Raw genomic sequence first — 21,776 nt, forward strand, 5'->3', positions numbered from 1 at the left:
AGTGTTATTAGATTGATTACTCTGCAAAAAAAAAAATGTACTTGTCCAACAAGTTAGTTAGTAAGCCACTTGTCTTTACCTTAACCTTTTGCCAGATGTAGGGTATTTGGATAAGTTATCAGATATATAGAAGTAAATAATATGGCAAATAAGAGGAAACTACAGCAAAAACCTTTTATGGATGAAATCATTGTGAAGGAAATATACTTTATAGTGTTGCTTCTTGTTCATTATTGCTGCTTATGGCACCTGTCTGGGTGATCTTTAACTGCAGCTGTAGATTACTCTGTCTTTGAGGAATTCGTTAGTCTTGTTAGTGAGATGTAAAAGTCCTAATCTTATATATCATCAGGAAGAATTTTATCTCCCGAATAAATGTTTACATGAACTTGTAAAAAGACCGGGGGGTTGAAAGACTATGGTTCTTTACAGATAAGTATCTTTTGGTAATCTTGGACAAGGTATGCGTATTTGAATATTAGGTAATAATTCTTAGTGACCAGGAAAAAAGGCAGCCCCTTTGAGGTGGCTCTGGGCTTTTGTTTCCCTTCTCTAGTGGCTCCTGCTCATGTCCTGAATTGCTTATATGAGAATGGATGTGGTAGAATTAGGGATTGAAGGAGGGTGGTGAGAGAGGATGAATGAAGTCTCTCTGCCTTCCCACCAGTGCCATTCCTCAAGCTCTGGAGTCTGCACATTCGTTCAGTCAGTGTTGAGATTGTCCATTTAAAAAAAAAAATCACCATATCTGGACTCAAAAATACCTATACTCAGATATTCTGATTTAGTAGATCTGTGATGTGGCCCCACTTAGGTACTTTTCAGACAGTTTTTATGTACTTTTAATTCATTGCCTGGGTTGAGACCCTCTGCTGTTAGTAAGAGCAAGTATTTCCATTAACAATATATTTTGGAGGTTATCCCGTGTCAGTATTTAGAAATCTACCTTTTCTTTTTAATGGCCAGTTAATATACAGATGTACCACAATTTATTTTTCCAGCGCTTTATTTGTACCAGTTTAGGTAGTGTATTGGAGTATAGTTTAGGCCTCAGGAAAAAAAGAAGACCCCAAGATATAGTGGTTTAAACAAAATAGGAATCTATTTCTCTCTATGAAACCGTTCAGTGGTAAATGGTGGTTGGTACAGTCTCTGGAGTCTTTTATTCCAGGGCTTCTGTCTCTGAGTAGAGAATGGCTATTCCAGCTTCTTACGGCTGTATTCCAGCCAGCATGAACAGGGAAAGAGAAAACATGCTACTCTTTTTACATATCACCCAGAAATTCTGGCTTATATCCCACTGTCCAGAAATTCATCACATGACCATTCTTCTTAGAATGATGGTTAGGAAATCTAGCTAGGAACTTGGCTCTTATTTGGGAATTCTTCTGTTAAAAGGAAAATGAAAAGAAAGGAGATTGGTAGCAGATCTGTCACCCACAGATTGTTACCGGCCTTGTCACCGTAAATAATACAACGAATATCCTTGTATATGTTTTTAAGTACATGTAAAACTATATTTGTAGGATAAATTCTTAAAAGTGGAACTGCTGTGTCAAAGATATTTGCATCTATTATTTCAGTGTTACTAAATCTGTAATGTCTCTTAAGGGATATGATGGGATTGAATGAAGAAGCCTCCTTGGGCGCATATTCACTTAGTTGGTATTATTATTACCAGTCCATCCCCCAGAGCTGGACTCCTAGGCGAACAAAGTTAAGAGAAAAGCTCTTTGGCTAGCATAATCATTTGCTGTGTGATGCGTTCGTGTCATGGGAATCAGGCAAATGAGGGTCCAAATTCAATCAGAGAGAGGGAAAATTTGATAAAGATTTTATAAATTCTGAAAGTATAATAATTTCCCAAGTTTCTCTGTTATTTCCTATTTCTATCTGGTTTTTATTACCAGAGAACAAAAGTGCTAGGATAAAAAGTTTTTCATAATGTTTTTGAAGAGACTTTGGCTGATCCTTTGCAAATTCAAGATGTGTACCAGTATTCATAAGTTTGACTTTGCACTCCATGAACCCATCCGGAGAAATAATGTATACAGATGGGCTTGCAGAGATTGGTTTACCTATCAAGAGGGTGAGGTTTATCAGAGAGGAGTGATAAATAAATCTAGAGAGTGCAAAAGAAAGCCAATACACTGATCTGTGGTCTCTCAACCCATCTGCCTTAAGAGGGCTGGGCAGAGACTGGCAAAGTGCAACAGGGCAGTGGATTTCCTGGAGACCTCATTGTAATTGATATCAGGTCTTGATATGATAAAATTACTCCTCTGCAGTCTGCTTCTGTCAGTTTTATCTCTTTATTTTGATGGAAGGTCAGTGATTTTTTTTTTTTTAATAGTAAACTCAAAACTGCTATTAGGAAGTATCCTGTGTGTAATTTTTCTAGTTTAAATGATAGATTATAATGTTCCATTTACTCTCTTGCATAAACTTTAATTGCATGTACTTGGAGGATCGCTAACCAGGGATAGAAATGTGGTTCGTGGGATACTATAATTTAAGTTGTAACAACATTTTAAATATCCCTAGAATGGTTTTCATTGTGTCCACATCCTTATAACACCTCTTTGAGGTTGGAGAAGGTGTGGTATCCTCATTTACATATTAGAAACCTAAATTAAGGTGGTTGGATTTTGCTTAGTATCCCTTGACTAGGCCTAGGATTCCAGTCTTCTGGCTCCGAATGTGCTCTTTGCCTTATATCATTCCAAAGCTTACTCTTTGTGGAAGGAACAAATTCAAGACTTGATTCTCACCAACTAAGCCAGCCAACCTGATTGGCCACAGCAGAAGAAAGGGAAGAAGTCAGAATGTGACTCTTGTTATTTTTCTCAGTGTCCTGAAACAATAACTGAGGTCATATTATATACTTGTTTCCATGGGCTAGAGATTCTGGTAAGAGCATTTGTTGCCAGATGCTTTATTGTTTTGAATCCATGTTGGAAACTGGGCAGTTTCCAATTTTGTAAACTTCTTTCAATTTAAGAATGCCATCTGGTGGTGGTGGCTAGAGTTGACTTGCCTGCGTCTCCTTGCTTGTAATTATGAATGTTGAATTCTAAGTTGAAAAGTGCTTACTCAGAGGCACTACTGTAATGGTATTTTTTGAGTTCTCACTCCTCCCTCTAGGATAAAAATCCAGCTTGTTTGTAAACAGACAAGCATCACTTTTTTGTTTGAGGCCCCAAAACTCCTCTTACTTCATATTCTCTTAAGTTGTTGATCATGATCCATTAGTGGATTATGAAATCACTTTTTTTTTTGTGAAATCACTTTTAAAGTTTGAAACACCTCTGAGTTTATGGCTTGGAGATTTATATCTTTAATCAGTGTTTTTCAAACTGGATCACAACTCTTTAGTGGCTTGTGAAATTGAGTTAGTGTGGTGTAGCCATTATTTTAAAAAATAGAATAGAAACTAAAAGAAAATATCAGAGTGGCTCTCAAAAAGTTAGGTTAAGTAAGCTCTTATTTTGTTATACATTTACATTTACATTTGTGCGTATGCTGGGTCACAGTTTAATAATAGATTTCATACTTGGATTGTAGGGAAGCGAATGAAATCTACTAATTATTGTAATAGCCCCATCTACTGGTACTTAAGGATATTGCCACTGAAGGATTTTAGGAAGATAGTGGCCTATGGTTTTTTTTATTCTGTGTGCCTATGTATGGACTTCTCCTTTGTGATTTGAGAGTATATATGGATTTTTTCTTGAATAATAATCTTTATTATTAACACATGTCCAGATTCTTTCTGATCAATACCAGATGCAGGATGTTTTGGAAAAATCTGATCATTTGATTGCTGAAGCAAAAGATCTGTTTGTTGATTATCCCCGTAGGCGCACAGGTACAGTATTTAAATCAAACAAAAACTTCTTTTTCTTATTAACCATAGCCCACAACTGGCTATTTGCAAGAAATTTAAATCTTTTTTTTGGGCATCACATTACTTACGGCGTGAGTAATCTAGAGTGGATAGCGTACAGGAGTTGTTAGGTACAGATTCGTTATGATTTCTTTGCTTTTCACCAAGAATATTAACTATTGCAAATTACTAAGCTAAGCAAAGATGAATTGTTATTACTTACTAGTGTATCTTGTGGTGCAATGTGTAAGATTTTGTCATTTAAAATATGACTTAATTTCCAGTTTATTAGTATTACCATATAAAGTATCTGTATTTATATGTAACTTGAGTGAAGCTTAATTTGAAGGCCAAAGCTACTTCAATCTCTCTCTCACAAAGACTTTGCCTCTTGTCAAGTACATAGCATTATTCATTTTAATGTGTATATAATCCATTGTTTACTTTAATCCCTGAAAACAGATCATTAGTTTTTAGTTAAGGTTTGAATTCTGGCTTAACCATTTGTTAGTGTGATTCTGGCCCATTTGCTTCAAGCCTCTGAGTTTCAGTTTGCTGATCTATGAAATAATAATAGTAAAACCTCATCAGATTTTCTGAGGGTAAAATGACTTAATATATGTAAGAGCATTTAGAACAGTGCCTGGAATACAGTAAGCATTATGTAGGTGTGACCTGCTATTATTATTTAAGATTTTCATGTGATAATACAAACCTATGGCAGTGTATAGTGCCTGTGAGGTCAGTTTAACTAAATGAAGTAAAATCATCATGATTTCTTTTCCTTCTGCAGGGTTTCCAAATGTAACTATTGCTCCTGATTCCTCTCAGGGTCCCATTGTGGTAAATCAAGACCCTGTCACACAGGCCATTCTTAGTGAATCTGTCATGGAGCCTCAGGTAATATGCTGTCCTCATAGCCATCATGCTTATGGTGAAATTAAGTTGATGTAGGTATTGTGGTAAACATTTCAAAACTTTAAATATCATCAAATACCAAGTATGGTTGCCAAAACTATTCTTAAGCATATTGCACTTTTGGGGAGTAATGTTTGTATCAAACAAGACAGGACTGGACAGTAATAGCTACCATTTACTGAGTACTTATTTACAAGGTCGGTACTATCATTACCTCCATTTAACAGATAAAAAAACTGAGGTTCAGAAAAATTAAGTGCCCTGTCCAAGATCACATAGCTAGTTAGCATCAGAGATGGCATTCAAATCTAGGCTCCATCTGCCATAATGGAAACAGTCTTTTCACTTCTACTTTATTTTTTTATTTTTTATTTTTCACTTCTACTTTAAAGTCAGGTGGATGTGTGTTTATATTCTGTTAGTATTAGCTTTGGATCTTGAGTTGATTTCTTAAGGTGTCTGAATTGGCACAGAGTTTTTTTTGTTGTTGTTAAATGGGAATAGAATATACTTACTATAGTTGTTATGAGGATCAGCGGAGGTAAATAATGTAAGGCGCGTAGTATAATTCCAAATACTAGTTCTTCATTAAATGTTAGTCCCCAAAAAAAAAAAAAATAAAATAAATGTTAGTCCCTTCTAATAGTGTGTTTACAAAGTATCTCCCCAGGAAACTTGGAATTTATTGACCAGTTACATGGGAAAATTATATTACAGTAGTAAAATGTTAATTAGCTATATCCTAACCTAATTAAACTCTTAATCAAAATGTTTAGAATTTTGAGATAGGAAACATTTTTTAAAAGCTCAAAGAATTTAATATTAAGAACTCAATACCTATTTAATGCAATTTCCTAAATTATTTATATGTCTTAAGAAAAAAAGGAGAATCATCAATGAGAAGGATATTCCTGGGGAATTACAAGGTCCAGAATCATTAAAAAAAACATGTTAAGTATACTGTTTTCTGCTTACAAAGGCAGTTAAATAGAATGTTACATGTTTTCAGTAGCCAAAAGCCATTAGCCATCTCTCTAGCCAAAAGCCATTTTGTTTGGCACTTATTAAAAATGTTAGTTTTCAGATAATCATGGTCTCTGTTGTGGGGATGGGGAAATGCGAAGAGCTGGAGTTAGAGAGATGGGGGTAGCTAGATAATAAAGGGCTAAGGAACCAGAAAGAGAGAAGAGAGCCACCAGAAGATTTTAGGAAGAGTAGAGTCATGATGAAATCAACTGTAGAGTGGAAAATGGGTTTGAGAGCGATAAGACTGGTGAATGATAGGAGAAGCTTGGAAACATGACCAGTTTTGGACATGTTGAGTTTATGTGTATAGGATGACTACTAGGAATATCTTTTAGGCATTTGGATATAATTGTCTAGGACTCCTGAGAGATCTGGGTGAAGATAGAAATTTGGGAATTCACAGCATTTGACTTGTAATTGCAGCTTTGGAACTAGATACAATCATTCAGGAAGGGAGTCAGATGAGAGGAGAAAAGGTCCAAAGGGAGGACCTTGAGTCCCATCAGATATTAAGAAAGGGTAGAGGGCAGCCCCAGGGACCCAGTGGTTTTACGCCGCCTTCAGCCCAGGGTGTGATCCTGGGGACCCAGGATCAAGTCCCACGTCAGGATCCCTGCGTGGAGCCTGCTTCTCCTTCTGCCTGTGTCTCTGCCTCTCTCTCTCTCTCTGTATGTGCCTCATGAATAAATAAATAAAATCTTTTTTTAAAAAAAAAAAGGGTAGAAAGAAAAGAACAAATAAAGGAAATTGGAAAGGAAGCATCAGAAGGATAGAAGAAAAACCAGGGAAATATGGTAACTTGGCAGTTAAAAGGAAGAATGTATCAAGAAGATCTTGAAGAAAAGAAAGGAGTGGTCATTAAAGTCCAATGAATCAGAGATAAAGGAAGGCAGAGACTGAAAAATACCTGTTTGATTTAAGAAAAATCAAAAAAGAATGTTGACCTTGTAGACAGCACTTTGAGTGGAATGGTAGGGCAGAGGCAAAGTTGGAGGGCATATGTAGTAAATGAGAAGTGGGGAAATACTCTTTCAAGTAGTATGGTGATGAAAGAGAGGATAAGATGAGAGATTGGTTCACATTTAAATGTGGATGAGTCAAAGCCAGTACAGAGAGGTTGAAGATGCAGGAGAGAGAAGGGGCCCTTGCTAGAGTAGAAGGAGGTAAAAGGGTTTAGGTCCTAGAACACCTGTGCGGATGTTAGCCTTAGAAGGAGGGACCTTGGATCCCTGGGTGGCGCAGCCTGCCTTTGGCCCAGGGCGCGATCCTGGAGACCCGGGATCGAATCCCACATCAGGCTCCCGGTGCATGGAGCCTGCTTCTCCCTCCGCCTGTGTCTCTGCCTCTCTCTCTCTCTCTGTGACTATCATAAATAAATTAAAAAAAAAAAAAAAAAAAGGAGGGACCTTCCTGTTATAATGACAAAAAGAAACAAAGGATGAATGTACATATAACCAACATGTGTTTTTATTTTTATTGTTATGTTGAGATAGGCTCTTAATGAAGTAGATGATGATGAAGGAGGAACTGTTAATAGCCAGTCAGAAGAAAGTGAGAATGAAGCAGATAACTCTCTAAACTCTCAGTCAAATATGAATGTAGACAGGTATGTATGTATGTATGTCATAAATATCCAAAGTGCCTCCCTTTTTTCCAAGGCCATTTCTTTTGCTTCCCAGCTTTATTGAGACATAATCGACATACAATATTGTGTAAGTTTAAGGTGTACAATGTGTTGATTTGATACACTTATATGATTACCATCATGGCATTAGCTAATACCTCCATCACATCACCTAATTACCATTTCTTTTTTTGCGGTGAGAACATTTATGATCTACTCACTTAGGTTTCAAGTCTATAATAAAATATTATTAGCTGTAATCACCATGCTGTATATGAAGTACAGCATGAAGTTATTCACCTTATACCTGGAGGTTTGTACCCTTGTACCTTTGTACCCTTGTGCTTATACTATTTCCCCATTTCCCCACCCTACAGACCCTAGTAACTACCACTCTATTCTCTGTTTCTACAAGTTTAGCTTTTATAGATTCCATACTTAAGTGATGTCATACAGTATTGTTTTTCTCTGACTTATTTTCCTTAGCATAATGCCATCAAGGTGCATCTATGTTGTCACAAATGATAAGATTTCCTTCTTTCTCATGGCCAAATAACATTCTATTGTGTATGTATTTATACACACACACTATATCTTTATCCATTTATCTTTTGACAGATACTTAGGTTATTCCCATATGTTGGTTATTGTGAATAATCTTGCAATGAACATGGGAGTACAAGTATCTCTTTGAGGTCCTATTTTCATTTCCTTTGGTTATATACCCAGAAGTGAAGTTGTTGGGTCATATGAGAGTTATTTTAATTTTTTGAGGAATCTCCATGCTGTTTTCCGTAGTGGCTATACCAATTTACGTTCCCACCAACAATTGTGCAAGGGTTCCCTTTTCTCCACATTCTCGCCAACACATTCCCACTTTTTTGATGACCGCCATTCTATGAGGTGATATCTCATTATGGCTTTGATTTGTATTTCCCTGATGATTAGTGATTTTTTTAAAAGATTTTATTATTATTTATTTGAGATAGAGAGACAGTGGGAAGGGGGAGGGGCAGAGGGAGAGGGAGAAGCAGACTCCCTGCTGAGCAGGGAGCCTGATGCAGAGCTCTATCCCAGGACCCTGGGATCATGACCTGCTGAGCCACCCAAGTTCCCTTGATTAGTGATATTAAGTGACTTTTCATGTACCCTTTGGCTACTTGTATGTCTTCTTTGGAAAAATGTCTCTTCACTTCCTCTGCCCACCTCTCCCCAATCCCCCCACTTTTTTTTATCAGATTATTTTTTTTTATCTTGCCATTGAGTTATATGAGTTGTTTATATATTTTGGTTATTAACCTCTTATCAGATATATGATTTGCAGATATTTTCTCCCATTTCTGTAGGTTGCCTTTTCATTTTTGTTGACCATTTCTTTTGCTGTGCAAAGCTTTTAGTTTGAGTAGTTCCACTTATTTATTTTTGCTTTTATTGTTTGTGCTTTTAGTGTCAGATCTAAAATGTGTTGTGAACCAATGTGAAGAAGCTTTTCCCCTGTTTTTTTTTTCTAGGAGTTTTGACCATGTCAGGTCTTATGGTTAAGTCTTTAACACATTTCCAGTCAATTTTTGTGAATGGTATAAGATAGGGGTCCAGTTTCATTCTTCTCTGCCTATGCTTTTCCAATTCCCATAAAGGTTCTTGAGCCTTTATGTGGTTTATAATATTTTTCAATTATAAAGATGCTTCAGTGGATAGCCTGTACATATGTATTTTTATATTATTAGATATTTACATTAAGAGTAAATTGCCAGAAGTGAGATTTCGGGGTTAAAATGTACATATGTGTGTGTATATATGTGTATGTGTGTGTGTGTATCTGAATTTATTGTTCATCTTTTTGCATGTGGATCTTGAATCATATTCTGAAATTCTTTCCTAAAACTGGTTTTAGAGGAATTCACTCTTGTTTTCTTTGATATGTGTTGTAGTTTATTTTTTACATATAGTTCTCTGATCCATGTAGAGTTTATTTTGATATTTGGTAAAGCTTATTATTTGGTATGAGATAGGAATCCAGTTTTTATATTCTTCTAAATGGCTATCCAATTGCCCAACGCTATTTATTAAAAAGATTGTCCTTGCCCCGCTGATTTGAGATTCTGCTTGTGTGTTCATAAGTTACCATGTATACTTGGATCTATTTCTGGATTTGCTATTCTAGTCCACTGACCTTGTCTGTTGAGTTATTGTTCCAGTACCACAGTTTCACTTAGAGAGTTTGTGGTGTTTGAATAGACTTGCCTCATAGCTGTTTTTTAATTTCAGTTTTCGTAATGATTTTTACGTGTTTATTTTCCACGTGAACTTTATTGTCAACATATCTAGCTTCATAAAAAAGGCTTATTGGTATTTTTGTTTTATTAATAAATTAAACTAGATAGAACTGACATCTTATTATATTGGGTTTTATTATCCAGAACAACGTTTTTCCGTTTGTTGGAGTCTACATTTTTGTTTTTGCAGAGTGTTTTAATGTTTTTCTTATATGGATTTTGCTCATTTCTTGTTAAGTTTATTCCTAAGTATTTAATGTGGGTTTTTTGGGGGGTTATTCTTTTAAATGAGATCTTCTCTTCCATTACACCTAACTAGTTGTGTTTATGAAGTCAATTGATTTCATTGTGTTATCTGGATATTCTGCTACCTTACTGAATCTTGGTTGATTTGGTGTTAGCATATTGGTTTTCTAGAGTTTTCCAGGTATTCCATCATGTTTTCTGCTAATAGATATAGTTCTATGTATTTTCTAAATTTTATATTTCTAGTTGGTTTCTTTTGTATAATGTAGTAGCTATAGGACAGTATTAAATGAAAATGGAAATAATGAAGAAAAAAAAGTAGTGGAAATAGTGGACATCTTTGTGTTCCTGATCTGTGAAAATGAGCAATGTTTCCTCTTAAGTAAAGTGCTGGCTTCAGAACTGGGGGTTTTTCTTTTTGGTTTTTGTTTTTTTAATCGAGGCTAAGGAAATATCTGTCAATTCCTATTTTGAGTTTCTTTAAAATCAGGAAGGAGTGTTGACCTTTTCAGCATCTGTGGAGATAATCACATGAGTTTCCTGCTTAGATCTATTAATATGGTGCATTGGATTATGGATTTCCTAATATTGAACTATTCTCGCATTCCTGAGATAAATTTCACTTGGCTATTGTGTGTTGTTTTCATTATTGTGGTGTTGGATGTTGTTTGTTAATATTTTATTTAATATGTTTTCAATAATATTCATAAATGATATTATCTATAGTTCTTTTAATATACAATATCAGGTTGAGGTAACAATATTATACTTGATTTCATGAGAAACATCTGGAAGATTTTCTAATTGTTTAAGTCCTAGGACAATTTCTAGTATTGGGACCATCTGTTTTTCAAAATGTTTGTAGAATTCCCCTGGGAAACTGTTTGAACATGGTGCATTTTTGTGGAGAAGTGTCATAATAACTTTATTTCTTCAATGGAGAGTGGATTATTTAAGCTTTCTGTTTCTATTCAGGTCAATTTTGGTAAGTTATATTTTCTTAGGAAAATTTAGGCTTATCAGTGTGTTTCCATAGAGTGTGCAAATAATCTCTATACTTCCAAAAAACGTCTTGCTTTAGTGTTTATCTCCCCCTCTTCATTTCTTTTTGTCCCCCCCCCTTTTTTTAAGACTTTGTTTATTTATTCATGAGAGACAGAGAGAGAGAGGCAGAGATACAGGCAGAGGGATAAGCGGGCTCCATGCAGGGAGCCTGACGTGGGACTCCATCCCAGGTCTCCAGGATCAGGCCCTGGGCTGAAGGTAGCGCTAAACTGCTGAGCCACCCAGGCTGCCCTGTCCTCCTTTTAAAAATTAGGTTAGTTAGTGGTTTTTCTATCTTATTAAATTTTCAAAGAACCAGACTTTTTTTCTTAAGAACCAGACTTTTGATTTACTAGTTAGAGCTACTGTTTTTCTGATTTCTTCTTAACAGTTTTCACTTTTATCTTTATGTGCTTCTTTGTGCTTGCTTTTTGTTTACTTTGCTTTTTATACTATGCTTTCTTTTTCATTTGGAAATTTAATATATTTATTTTTGTACTTTATTTTTAATTGGTAAACAAGTTTAAGGTTCTGATTTTGGGATCCCTGGGTGGCGCAGCGGTTTAGCGCCTGCCTTTGGCCCAGGGCGCGATCCTGGAGACCCGGGATCGAATCCCACGTCGGGCTCCTGGTGCATGGAGCCTGCTTCTCCCTCTGCCTATGTCTCTGCCTCTCTCTCTCTCTCTCTCTGTGTGACTATCATAAATAAAAAAAAAAAAATAAGGTTCTGATTTTATGCTCATTACTGCATTAAATGTGTAACATATATTCTAATATGTAGTCTTTTGTTATTTTAGAAATTAGGTAATTTCATTTTATATCTTTTCTTTTACCTAAGAGGTGTTTAATAGAAGGTTTTTTAAAAAAGGTTTCCAGATAGAAGAGCCCCATTTTTTTTTTTATTTCTAGTTTTATTACATTGAGTGTGGTTTATAATATTTCCACTTGTGGAACTTAATCATGTTTTCTTTGTGACCTAATATATGATTAAATTTTTGTGAATGTTCCTTTGTGTGCTTGAGAAGATTATTCTATATTAATAAGGTATAAAGTTCTATATGCACAGCCATAGTATCTACTTCATTGATGATGTTTACTTCTGTGTCTTTACTTATTTTTGTCACAATCTTATATTGAGAGGAGTGTATTAAAGTCTCTGTTAGTGTGTTTCTATTTTTCTTTGCATTTGATGTTTAAGTATATTTGATTCTGTTTGGAGTTAAATACCTCCATCCTTATATAGGTGATTGGTGTGCTTTTTGGTACATGGATATCCATAAGTATTGTTTCTTCATTATGAATTATGGCTTTAGCATTATAAAGTATCCTTTGTCACATTTAATACCTTTTAGCTTCAGTTCTACTTTTTTGATATCAGGAATGAAACCTCTGCCTTCTTGTTTCTAATTGCCTGGTTCATCTTTGTTCATTCTTTTATTTTAGCTTTTCTGAATTACTGTGTACTGAGTCTATCTTTTGTATTCAACATAGAGTTGCATCTTGCCTTTTTAGCCAGTTTGAAAATCTTTTTTTTTTTTAATTGGTGAAGTAAGCTTGTAATATTCTTGATATGTTTGATGACAGCTTTGTCATATTATTTTATTGTACTATGTGTATTATACTATAATTACAGTTTTCCTTCTCCATGTGATGCCTTCTCTGTTCTCTTAAAAATTTCTTTTGGTATTAGGAAGTATCTACCTTTTATAGAGCCTTTTAGTCCCCTGTTTTCTTTAACCTTTTATTCTCAAGTGTATTGGCTTTAAATGGTGTGTTTTGACTTCCACCTATTGTCTATGCAATAAATAATTTATTCTGTATACTCATTCTTTCCTTTTTCTCTCTGACCTTCTCTTTTAGCTTCATTTTTTTTTTTGCTTTTACAGGACACAAAACATTTACATGTTATTCTTCCCTGTGTATTGCCATTTTTGTTTTAGTCTCAGAGCTACAGTTAAATATATTAAATGCTCATCATCAGTTCTCTTATGATGTTTCCCTAGTTAACAACTCTTGTTTGGATCTCTTAGACAAAGCTCATGCTGTAGGGTTTGTGACTTCTATTATTTGAGTTCTTAAATGCTTCAAAGTTTTTCTATAGCATTGATATATGAAGGACAGCTTGGCTGGATATAAAATCTTTGATACTTAGTTTCTTTAACTTTCTTGACAATGCTCCTCCACTCTTGGCTTACTTTGAATGTTGCTTTGAGGGGTGCCTGGGTGACTCAGTCAGTTAAATGTCTGCCTTTGGTTCAGGTCATGATCCCAGGGCCCTAGGATTGAGCCCCACTTTGGGCTCTCTGTTCACCAAGGAACATGTTTCTCCCTCTCCCTCTGCCTGCCTCTCCCCCCTGTTTGTGTTTGGTTGCTCTCTCTCTCTGTTAAATAAATAAATGAATAGAATCTTTTAAAAAAATGAATGTTACTTTGACAAGTCTGATGTTAGAATAATTTTCTTGCCCTTATAAGTAATTTGGCATTTTTATGTATTGATTTCCTTTATATTTAAAATTTATTTTTTTTTATCTTTAAAATTTAAATATTGCTAAACTGTGTCTTTGAGTTTACCTTTCCAGCTCAGTTTTTCTAACATGGTTCGCTTTTTTGGTGTATAGATACAGTTCTTTTCTTTCTTTCCTTTTTTTTTCTGAAAGTGTCCCTGGATTCTAGTTTCAGTATTAGGTTGATATTATTTTTTTTTCTTTTTCAGAGACTCCTTTTATATACATAAAAGTGATGTTTCTTGTTTTCTATTTCAGTACTTTCTCTCTAACCTATTTTATTCCTTTTTTGTAATTCTTCAATCTTCCTTATTAATTGTTTATTTAACAATTACCCATTGGACATATTGTAATTTAATCTTTATTTCTGAGTTTTCCTTTTTCTTTGTATTCTTTCCTGAAATCAGTCAATTCTTATTTTGTGTCTTCCTGGGTTTTGTCCATATCAGGTCTTAGTTTTGGAACTTCTGATTCAAGATATGTATCTCCAAATGCTTATTTAAGTATATTTAATTCCACTTAAAGTTTTATTATGATTTTCTTCTGCTTTTTCTTGGGAGGGGAGGAATTTTTTTTTTTTTTTTTTAGAGAGAGACAGAGAAAGAGAGTAAGCAGGGGAAGGGGCAGAGGGAGATGGATAAGCAGACTCCATCCTGAGCTTGGAGCCCATCATGGGCCCTGAGATGATCACCTGACCCAAAGTCAGACACTTAATCAATTGAGCCACCCCGGCATCCTGGGAGGGGAGAACTTTTTTTAGATGGAATATTTCAATTAAATTTTTATTTTGTTATATTGTCTTTGTGTGGATGTAGACTATTTTAGTTCGTATATTTTGTGGAGAGGTTTGGGAGTTTTAAGTAGATCTCTCAATTATAGTGAAGCACAGTTATTTTAATGGATGCTTTTTTTTTTTTTAAAGTATCAGCAAGTGAAAGTTGGTTTGTCCTCCAATAAAGTTCTTTTTTGTCTTTTTTGTCTCCCTAGTTAAGCATATTAAGATAATACACTTTTTTTTTTTCTTTTTGCCTTCAGCATTCAGCCTCCTAAGAACTCTTCTTTCTTCCCGTTCACATCAAGAAGTGATGCCTTTCTAAGACCTACTACCTTGGGTTCTACACATTACTTGGTAGTATTGTGACTGCTCAGGGTTGGGGTTTTTTGGTTCTTGTTTTGTTTTGTTTTGTTTTTTCCTTTTTAAGTATTTGCACACTTAGAGTGGACTTTTTTTTTTTTTTTTTTTCTGGAGGTGATTTTGTCACCATTAGGCTCTCTCCTTTCTCCTTTGTGTAGTCATTTTCAATTGCCTTTACTCCCTGCTAGGGCTTCTGACAGGAGCTCAAGAAGTATCTTTGCTAGAATTTAATGTGTATTTTTCTACTTGTAGGTAATTTGAAGTTAGTAGTAGTCTCTGTCTTCCACTAATGTAGAAGGTGTGGGGGGTATGTGTTATGTGTTATTCATGCTCTTCTTGTTACTCTGTCTAGTGGGTTTTGGAGGATGTATAGAATGATTCAAATTTAGCTGGTCACTATTTCCTTTTTTTTTTTTTTAAGATTTTATTTATTTATTCATGAGAGATACAGAGAGAGAGAGAGAGAGAGAGAGAGGCAGAGACATAGGCAGAGAGAGAAGCAGACTCCATGCAGGGAGCCTGATATGGGACTTGATCGCAGGACTTCAGGATCACACCGTGAGCTGAAGGCAGACGCTCAATTGCTGAGCCACCCAGGTGTCCCTGGTCACTATTTCCTTAAGGATACTTGGAAACATGTATCATCTTTTAAGCATCTTTTCTTTCAGAACTGGAATATAACTAATCTTGTGCAAAATTGTTTTTATTCTTTACATTTGAATCAAAATTTTTTTAAAAATTTGGTCAGGCAAGGTTAGTTTTCTCTCATTAGTTGTGTGAATAGGTGGTTTCTAGTTTTTGAGTTCCTCAAGTCTCAAAATGTTATTTGTTAACTATTGAACATGATGTATCAGAAGATGCATTAGACTTGGGATCTGGAGGCTAAGCCTTTGATTATTTTATACTTAGATATATCTGAAATAGGTCTTTATTTCCTCACTTATAAAATATGAGGGGTAGAACATATGATCTCTAAGGTGCCTTCTAGTTTCAAAATTTCTATGAATATATGTTCCCATGTGACCTAAAACCACAAATTTATTCTCTAACAGTTATGGAGGCAGGAAATCTGAAATCGGTTTCACTGGACCAAAATCAAGTTTTTGGCAAGGCTGCGCTTCCTCCAGAGGCTCTAGAGAATCTGCTCTTTGCCTCTTGGAGGTTTTGATGGCTGCTGGTCTTCCTTGGCTTTTGACAGCTGCATCATTACAATCTCTACCTCTATCTTCACATCACCTTCCCCCCTCTGTATTTTAAAGTCTTCCTTTGCCTCTCTTTTTATAAAAATATGTATGATCACATTTAGGGCCCTCCCAGGATAACTCCAGATCCCAATATCCTTAACTTAATCATACCTGCAAAGACCCCTTTTGGACATTTACTGGGTCCAGGGCTTAGAACATGGACGTATCTTCAGGTCCTACCACAGTCTACCCAGTGGCCCACATGCAAAATTTATATTCATCCCCTTTCCAGTATTCCCCAGTTTCTCAGCAGGAACTCAAGTTCAAAAATCTCATCTAAATGTCATCAGCCCAAACCAAATCTTATCATCTCAAGCAGGTATGGGTAAGCTCTGAATAAGATGTATCCTGGGCCATATTCTTCTACATATGATCCTTTAGAATTAGAAAACAAATTACCTGCTTTGAAAATGCAATGATGGAACAACCATAGTGTAATAATTATAGATATTCCCATTTGAAAATACAAGGAAGAAAGGGGTCACCAGTCCTAAGTACTTTTGAAACCTTAGCAGGGTTGGGATGCTTGGGTGGCTCAGCGGTTGAGTATCTGCCTTTAGCTCAAGGTGTGATCCCAGAGTTCCGGGATGGAGTCCCACGATGAGTCCCACATCAGGCTCCTCATGGAGAGCCTGCATCTCCCTCTGCCTATGTCTCTGCCTCTCTCTCTGTGTCTCTCATGAATAAATAAAATCTTAAAAGAAAAAAAAAAGAAATCCAGCAGGGCACATTCTATTAGGTTTCAAAGCCTGGTAATAATCTTCTCTGGCTTATGGCTTCACCCTTCGGTCCCATGGCTCCATCCTTTGTGCCTGTGGCTCTGGCCTTAGCCTCTCTGTACCTGTGGATTTGGCCTCTGTATCTTCAGCTCTGGCTTGAAGTCATTCTTCCTTTTCTTTGAAGTCCATCTTTACAGCTGAGTGATTTAATCAACCTGTGGCTGACTGTAGAATTTTGGGAATCTGACTTGTCCTTCATTTTATCCTATTACTGTCTCTTTCAGTCCAAGCTGGCATTATTTCTGCTGGTATAACATTCTCAAAAGATCTTATGGGGGGCAGCCCGGGTGGCTTAGCGGTTTAGCACCACCTTCAGTCCAGGGCCTGATCCTGGAGCCCCGGGATCCAGTCCCATGTCGGGCTCCCTGCATGGAGCCTGCTTCTCCCTCTGCCTGTGTCTCTGCCTCTCTCTCTTTGTGTGTCTCTCATGAATAAATGAATAAAATCTTTAAAAAAAAAAAAAAAAGACAGAAAAAAAATAAAAGACCTTATGTGTATCCTTTGTATGTTGTATGCCATTAGATAAGAGGCCCTCCAGAGATCTTCCTTGGATAATCCCATCTATGTTGCTGGTTTGTGCTGAGATCATTGAGGGGATCCATGAATCAGATGCCTAATCTCTTCAGACTAGCAAAACACTGTCTAGCCATACACTTGTTCTTCTCTCCAGAGCATGCTTTCCTAACAGTGTCTCCTAATTTGAGCATCTTTTGCATTCTGAGCAGGCTGAAAATTTCCCAAATCATCAAGTTCTGGGTCCTTTGGCTTAGTAGTTCTTCCCACAATGTAGCTCTTTCCTCCTGCATTTCACTCTAAGCAGCAGTAAGAAAGTGCACTTCACCTTCAACACTGGGTTTGGAAAAATCTCCACAGCTAAATATCCCAAGTTCATTGCTTACAAGTTTTTCCAACACAACTCAGCTAAGTTTTCTGCCAGTTTGTAAGAAGGGTTGCCTTTCTTTCAATTTCTAATAACGTATTTCTCATTTTCTCCTGAGCTCTCATCAGAAGCTCTTTAGTCGTCATATTTCTACCAGTGTTCCATTTATATTGATAGAGGCTTTCTCTACCATGCTCCTCACTTCCTCCTGAGTTCTCAGTGGAAGGGTCTGTGACATCCATATTTCTACCAATAGCCTATCTAAATATTTTTTTTAATATTCACCTAAATTTTTTCTAATAACAACCAAAAAATTCTTCCATCCTCACCCATTATCAAATTTCAGAGCTTCTTTCACATTTTTAGATAGTTTGTTACTCTAGCCCCTCATATCTAGGTACCAGAGTGTATATATTAGTTTTCTGTGGCTACTATAACAAATTACCACAAACCTAATGACTTAAAACAGAAATTTATTCTCTCACAGTTCTGGAGGCCAGAAATCTGAAATCAGTTTTACTAGACAGAAATGAAGGTATTGATAGGGCCTTATTCCATCTGGGTATTCTAGGGGAAAATCCATTTCTTGCCTCTTCCAGCTTTTGGTGGCCGCTGGCCTTTCTTGGCTTGAGTTCACGTAACTCCCGTCTCTGCCTCTACCATCACAGCACCTTCTCCCTCTGGTGTGTGTGTCAGAATCTCTTTGTGTCTCCCTCTTAGAAGGATGCACTTAATTGCATTTAGGGCCCACTCAGATAATCTAAAGTTAGATAATCTCTTTATCTCAACATTCTTCCTAACGTAATCACATCTACAAAGTCCCTTTTTAGTCAGATACGGTAACATTCATAGGTTCCAGGGATTTGGTTGTATCTTTTGGGAGGCTGTTCTTAAACCTGTCTTACGTCGCACTGTATTATTTTTCTTGTTGTCGCATAACTTGACTCTTAAAAGTATAAACATTAGAGACAGTAATGTAAATTCAGACCGGTTTGGATTTTCCTAACTTGTACGGAAATCTCATTACAATACTCTTCTTAGGATTTATCCTGAAGGTTGGATTTTGAACTGTTTTAGAGAGGATTCTTTCTGATGCATTGGATGATGCATCTGATGAATGGATTGTGTTATAGGCTTTTTGCTAAATATATTTTGTAGTAGCTAATGTGCAATGTGCTATCCATAATTTGCTTGAAAGCAACTCCCTTAGGCTGAGCTTTGTGGAGCCACCAAATAAGATTTTCCCTTTCCTCTTTTTTTTTTTTTATAACAGCTGTATTGACTTGTAGTTTACATACTATATACAATCCACCCATTTAAAGTATAGTATTCAGTGATTTCAGTATATGCAGAGTTATACAACCTATAGTCAATTTTAGAACATTTTCATTACCCAAAAGAAACCCCATACGCTTTAATAACCAAACTCCATCTCCTCCCAAGCCCTTCAGCCCTATCCAATCTGTTAATCTATTTTCTGTCTCTATAAATTTGCCTATTCTGGGCATTTCATATATATAGAATCATTCAGTATGTGGTCTTTTGTGTCTGGTGTCTGTCACTTGGTATGTTCTCAAGATTCATCCATGTTGTAGCACGTATCTCCACTTCATTTCTTTTTATGATTTTATGGATGTAGTACATTTTACTTCTCCACTCATCAGTTGGTGGGCATCTGGGTTGTTTCAGCTTTTGTGTTACCTGCCTTTTTTAAGTCTCAGTCCAATTGAGAAATAGACGAGGGAATCAGGTGTTGGAGATTAAAATATCAGCCTTATCAATGATAAAGATGATTATAGCAAAAGGCTTAGTTCTTTAACTCCCTATATGCAGATCTTCCTCCCATTCCTTCTCCCTGCTCCCAGAGACTCAGGGCAGAGTCTGCTCCTGTCACTTTACCTCAGGATGAGCAGAGATTGTGTTCTGAGGATGGCCTCCTTCACAGGAGAGAGAAACCAGAAAAGACCAAGCCATGTACTTTCTCTGGGAGAGAGAGAGGAGAATGGGGTCCATACTGCAAAACTTCAGAAAGGGCAAATTGCTCCTGTGATTAGGAGCCAGAGTAGGTAGGAAACTGGGAGGAAGATGGAATGATTTCTTCTAACACTAAGAAGTCTGCCATTTTAGCTTTCTGTCTTAACAGCTAAAGCAAAATGTATTTTTCTTTGATTATGATTTATTAAAAGTGCCACCAGTCAAACATGTAAACAGTTGAACAGTTTAAATGAGAGCATTTATTAATTCTAAAATAGCTTGTTGTCCCATAATTGATAGGCTTCTCCACCAACTAAAGGAAGATAATTCTGAGTTAATTAATAAGCTGTGGACTGATATTCAGCAGAAAATAGCAGCACAGTCACAAACCCCTTCAGGACCTCCATCACCTGCCCCTCCATCAGGAGAACAAAAAGGTTTGTTCCTCCATTGTCTTATTTTGCAGGAAATAGTGACTTGTTTTATTATGTTGTTTCTTAAATATAGTAATTTTTAAAGGAGTATTCTTTGAGTTTTGACTGACTTTGCCAAATTGTATACTACTGATTGATCTATTAATTGAAATGCTTTAAACTTTTTTTGTTGTTCACTTGAGAGTCTTTTGGAAATATACATATATTTTTTCAGCTGCTCTGAATGCTACTGGTGCTGTCAAGAGAATCCATACCAGGGTTCAATCTGAAGAATCTACTGCGGCTCTAGACTCAAGCTATGTTGTCGGACAAGTGCTGAACTCAAGGAAGCAAAAACAGTTGTTAAATAAAGGTTCAGTCCCTTAATTTACAAAGATGAATTATTAAACACGTAACTTGATACAGCTTGCTTAATCTCTTAATAGAGTTTTTTCCCTTAAACTCATCCACTTGGAGCCAACTAATTAAGGCTTTGTTGAACAGTATCTAAGAAATGCCTCCAAATACAACAATGTAACTCTATAAAAAAAATCGTTCTAATACATTCATTATAGATAGTGTAAACCTGATTTTTTTGTGTGTGTGTGTGTAAACCTGATTTAAGCTGTATGAATTCTTTTGTGAGAAAATGGTGATAATTTCTATAAAAAGCTTTTATAAACTGAATAACAGTCAATGATTTTTCTAGTAGCTTGCTGGCGTAATTTTTCCTGGTCTTCTAATAGAATGACTTCTGTTATTCTCAGTGAAAAGAAAACCGGATTCACATTCTTCTTCCAAGCAAAAGAAGAACACATTAACAGCTAGCACAGCCTCCACCGACTTACCAAATAGCAATAATTCCAACCTGGATGTCCTCAAACACATGATAAATGAGGTGGAACATGAAATGGAAGAATATGAACGGTGGACAGGACGTGAGGTCAGGGGACTGCAGAGTAGTCAGGGTCTTACAGGCTTCACTTTGTCACTGGTGGGCTCCCTGTGTCGCCTGGTTCGGTACCTTAAAGAGGTAAGAGCAAGAAGTTATTAGAGTCTCTTCTTCAGAGTGGTGGTAGAAATTTTTTTTTTCCCTCTACACTTAATTTATTGCAATTTCCAAATGAAATATCGTCAAATTCAAATAGATTTGTTTAAAATACCTCAGTTTTAGATTATCTGCAATAAAATTTTCTCCTCTTAATTTTCCTCTACATGCTGATTTATATATCATCAATTATAAATGATGTTGATTTTAATATGTTGATTTTAATTCATAAAATATAATTAGTAAGGTAAATCTATAAATTAAGTTGTGACTTATGCTGACATTGGATATTATGGCTTGCAGTATTAAATTCAGTAGTACTGTTAAGTGTGTCCTCACTCTGTTGCTTTTCTCAGTTTCCTACTCCCACTGTGGTTCAGTTTGGAAAGTGGCATGCCTGCAATCTAGACACACACTGGGAAAATTCTTCAGATTATCCGTGTGGCTACTTGGGCTTTGTCTGAAGTGGGAGATCTTTTGTTGCTGTGAAAATAATTTATAAGAGAAGCAAGAATTGTTTCTTTAATTCATCAGTGAATAATCAGTCTTCAGAATGCTGTGGAATTAGAGTTAGCTATACATTTCATCTTTCAAAAATCATTTAAACTGTTATTTACTTTTTATATATTTAAATTTGTTAAATACAACAAAAAATGTTCAAGGAAATTTTATTATTAAAGTAGTTGATTCATCACTATAATTCAGATGTTTCAATTTCTCTGGAGCTATCTTCCTAAAATTACTTTTTAGTGAAATATTTATTGTACTATCAGACTTAT

At 36.0% G+C, this 21,776-nt stretch overlaps 1 protein-coding gene across 12 annotated transcripts in view; it reads left to right on the top strand.

The window, feature by feature from the left end:
* Positions 1–21,776, top strand: part of SPICE1 (spindle and centriole associated protein 1) — a 58,809-nt gene that overhangs the window by 14,147 nt on the left and 22,886 nt on the right. For all 12 annotated transcript variants that reach the window (XR_005989105.1, XM_041764270.1, XM_041764285.1 and 9 more), the window contains 6 exons: positions 3,766–3,868; positions 4,680–4,786; positions 7,324–7,436; positions 19,837–19,973; positions 20,185–20,322; positions 20,717–20,982. Coding sequence is in view for 11 of the 12 variants with exons in the window: in XM_041764270.1 (XP_041620204.1) it covers positions 3,766–3,868; positions 4,680–4,786; positions 7,324–7,436; positions 19,837–19,973; positions 20,185–20,322; positions 20,717–20,982 (864 nt within the window). In the remaining variant the exon portion in view is untranslated. The remainder of the gene's footprint in view (positions 1–3,765; positions 3,869–4,679; positions 4,787–7,323; positions 7,437–19,836; positions 19,974–20,184; positions 20,323–20,716; positions 20,983–21,776) is intronic.

The sequence above is a fragment of the Vulpes lagopus genome, chromosome 1 (assembly GCF_018345385.1).
Source record: "Vulpes lagopus strain Blue_001 chromosome 1, ASM1834538v1, whole genome shotgun sequence".
Lineage (NCBI taxonomy): Eukaryota > Metazoa > Chordata > Mammalia > Carnivora > Canidae > Vulpes > Vulpes lagopus.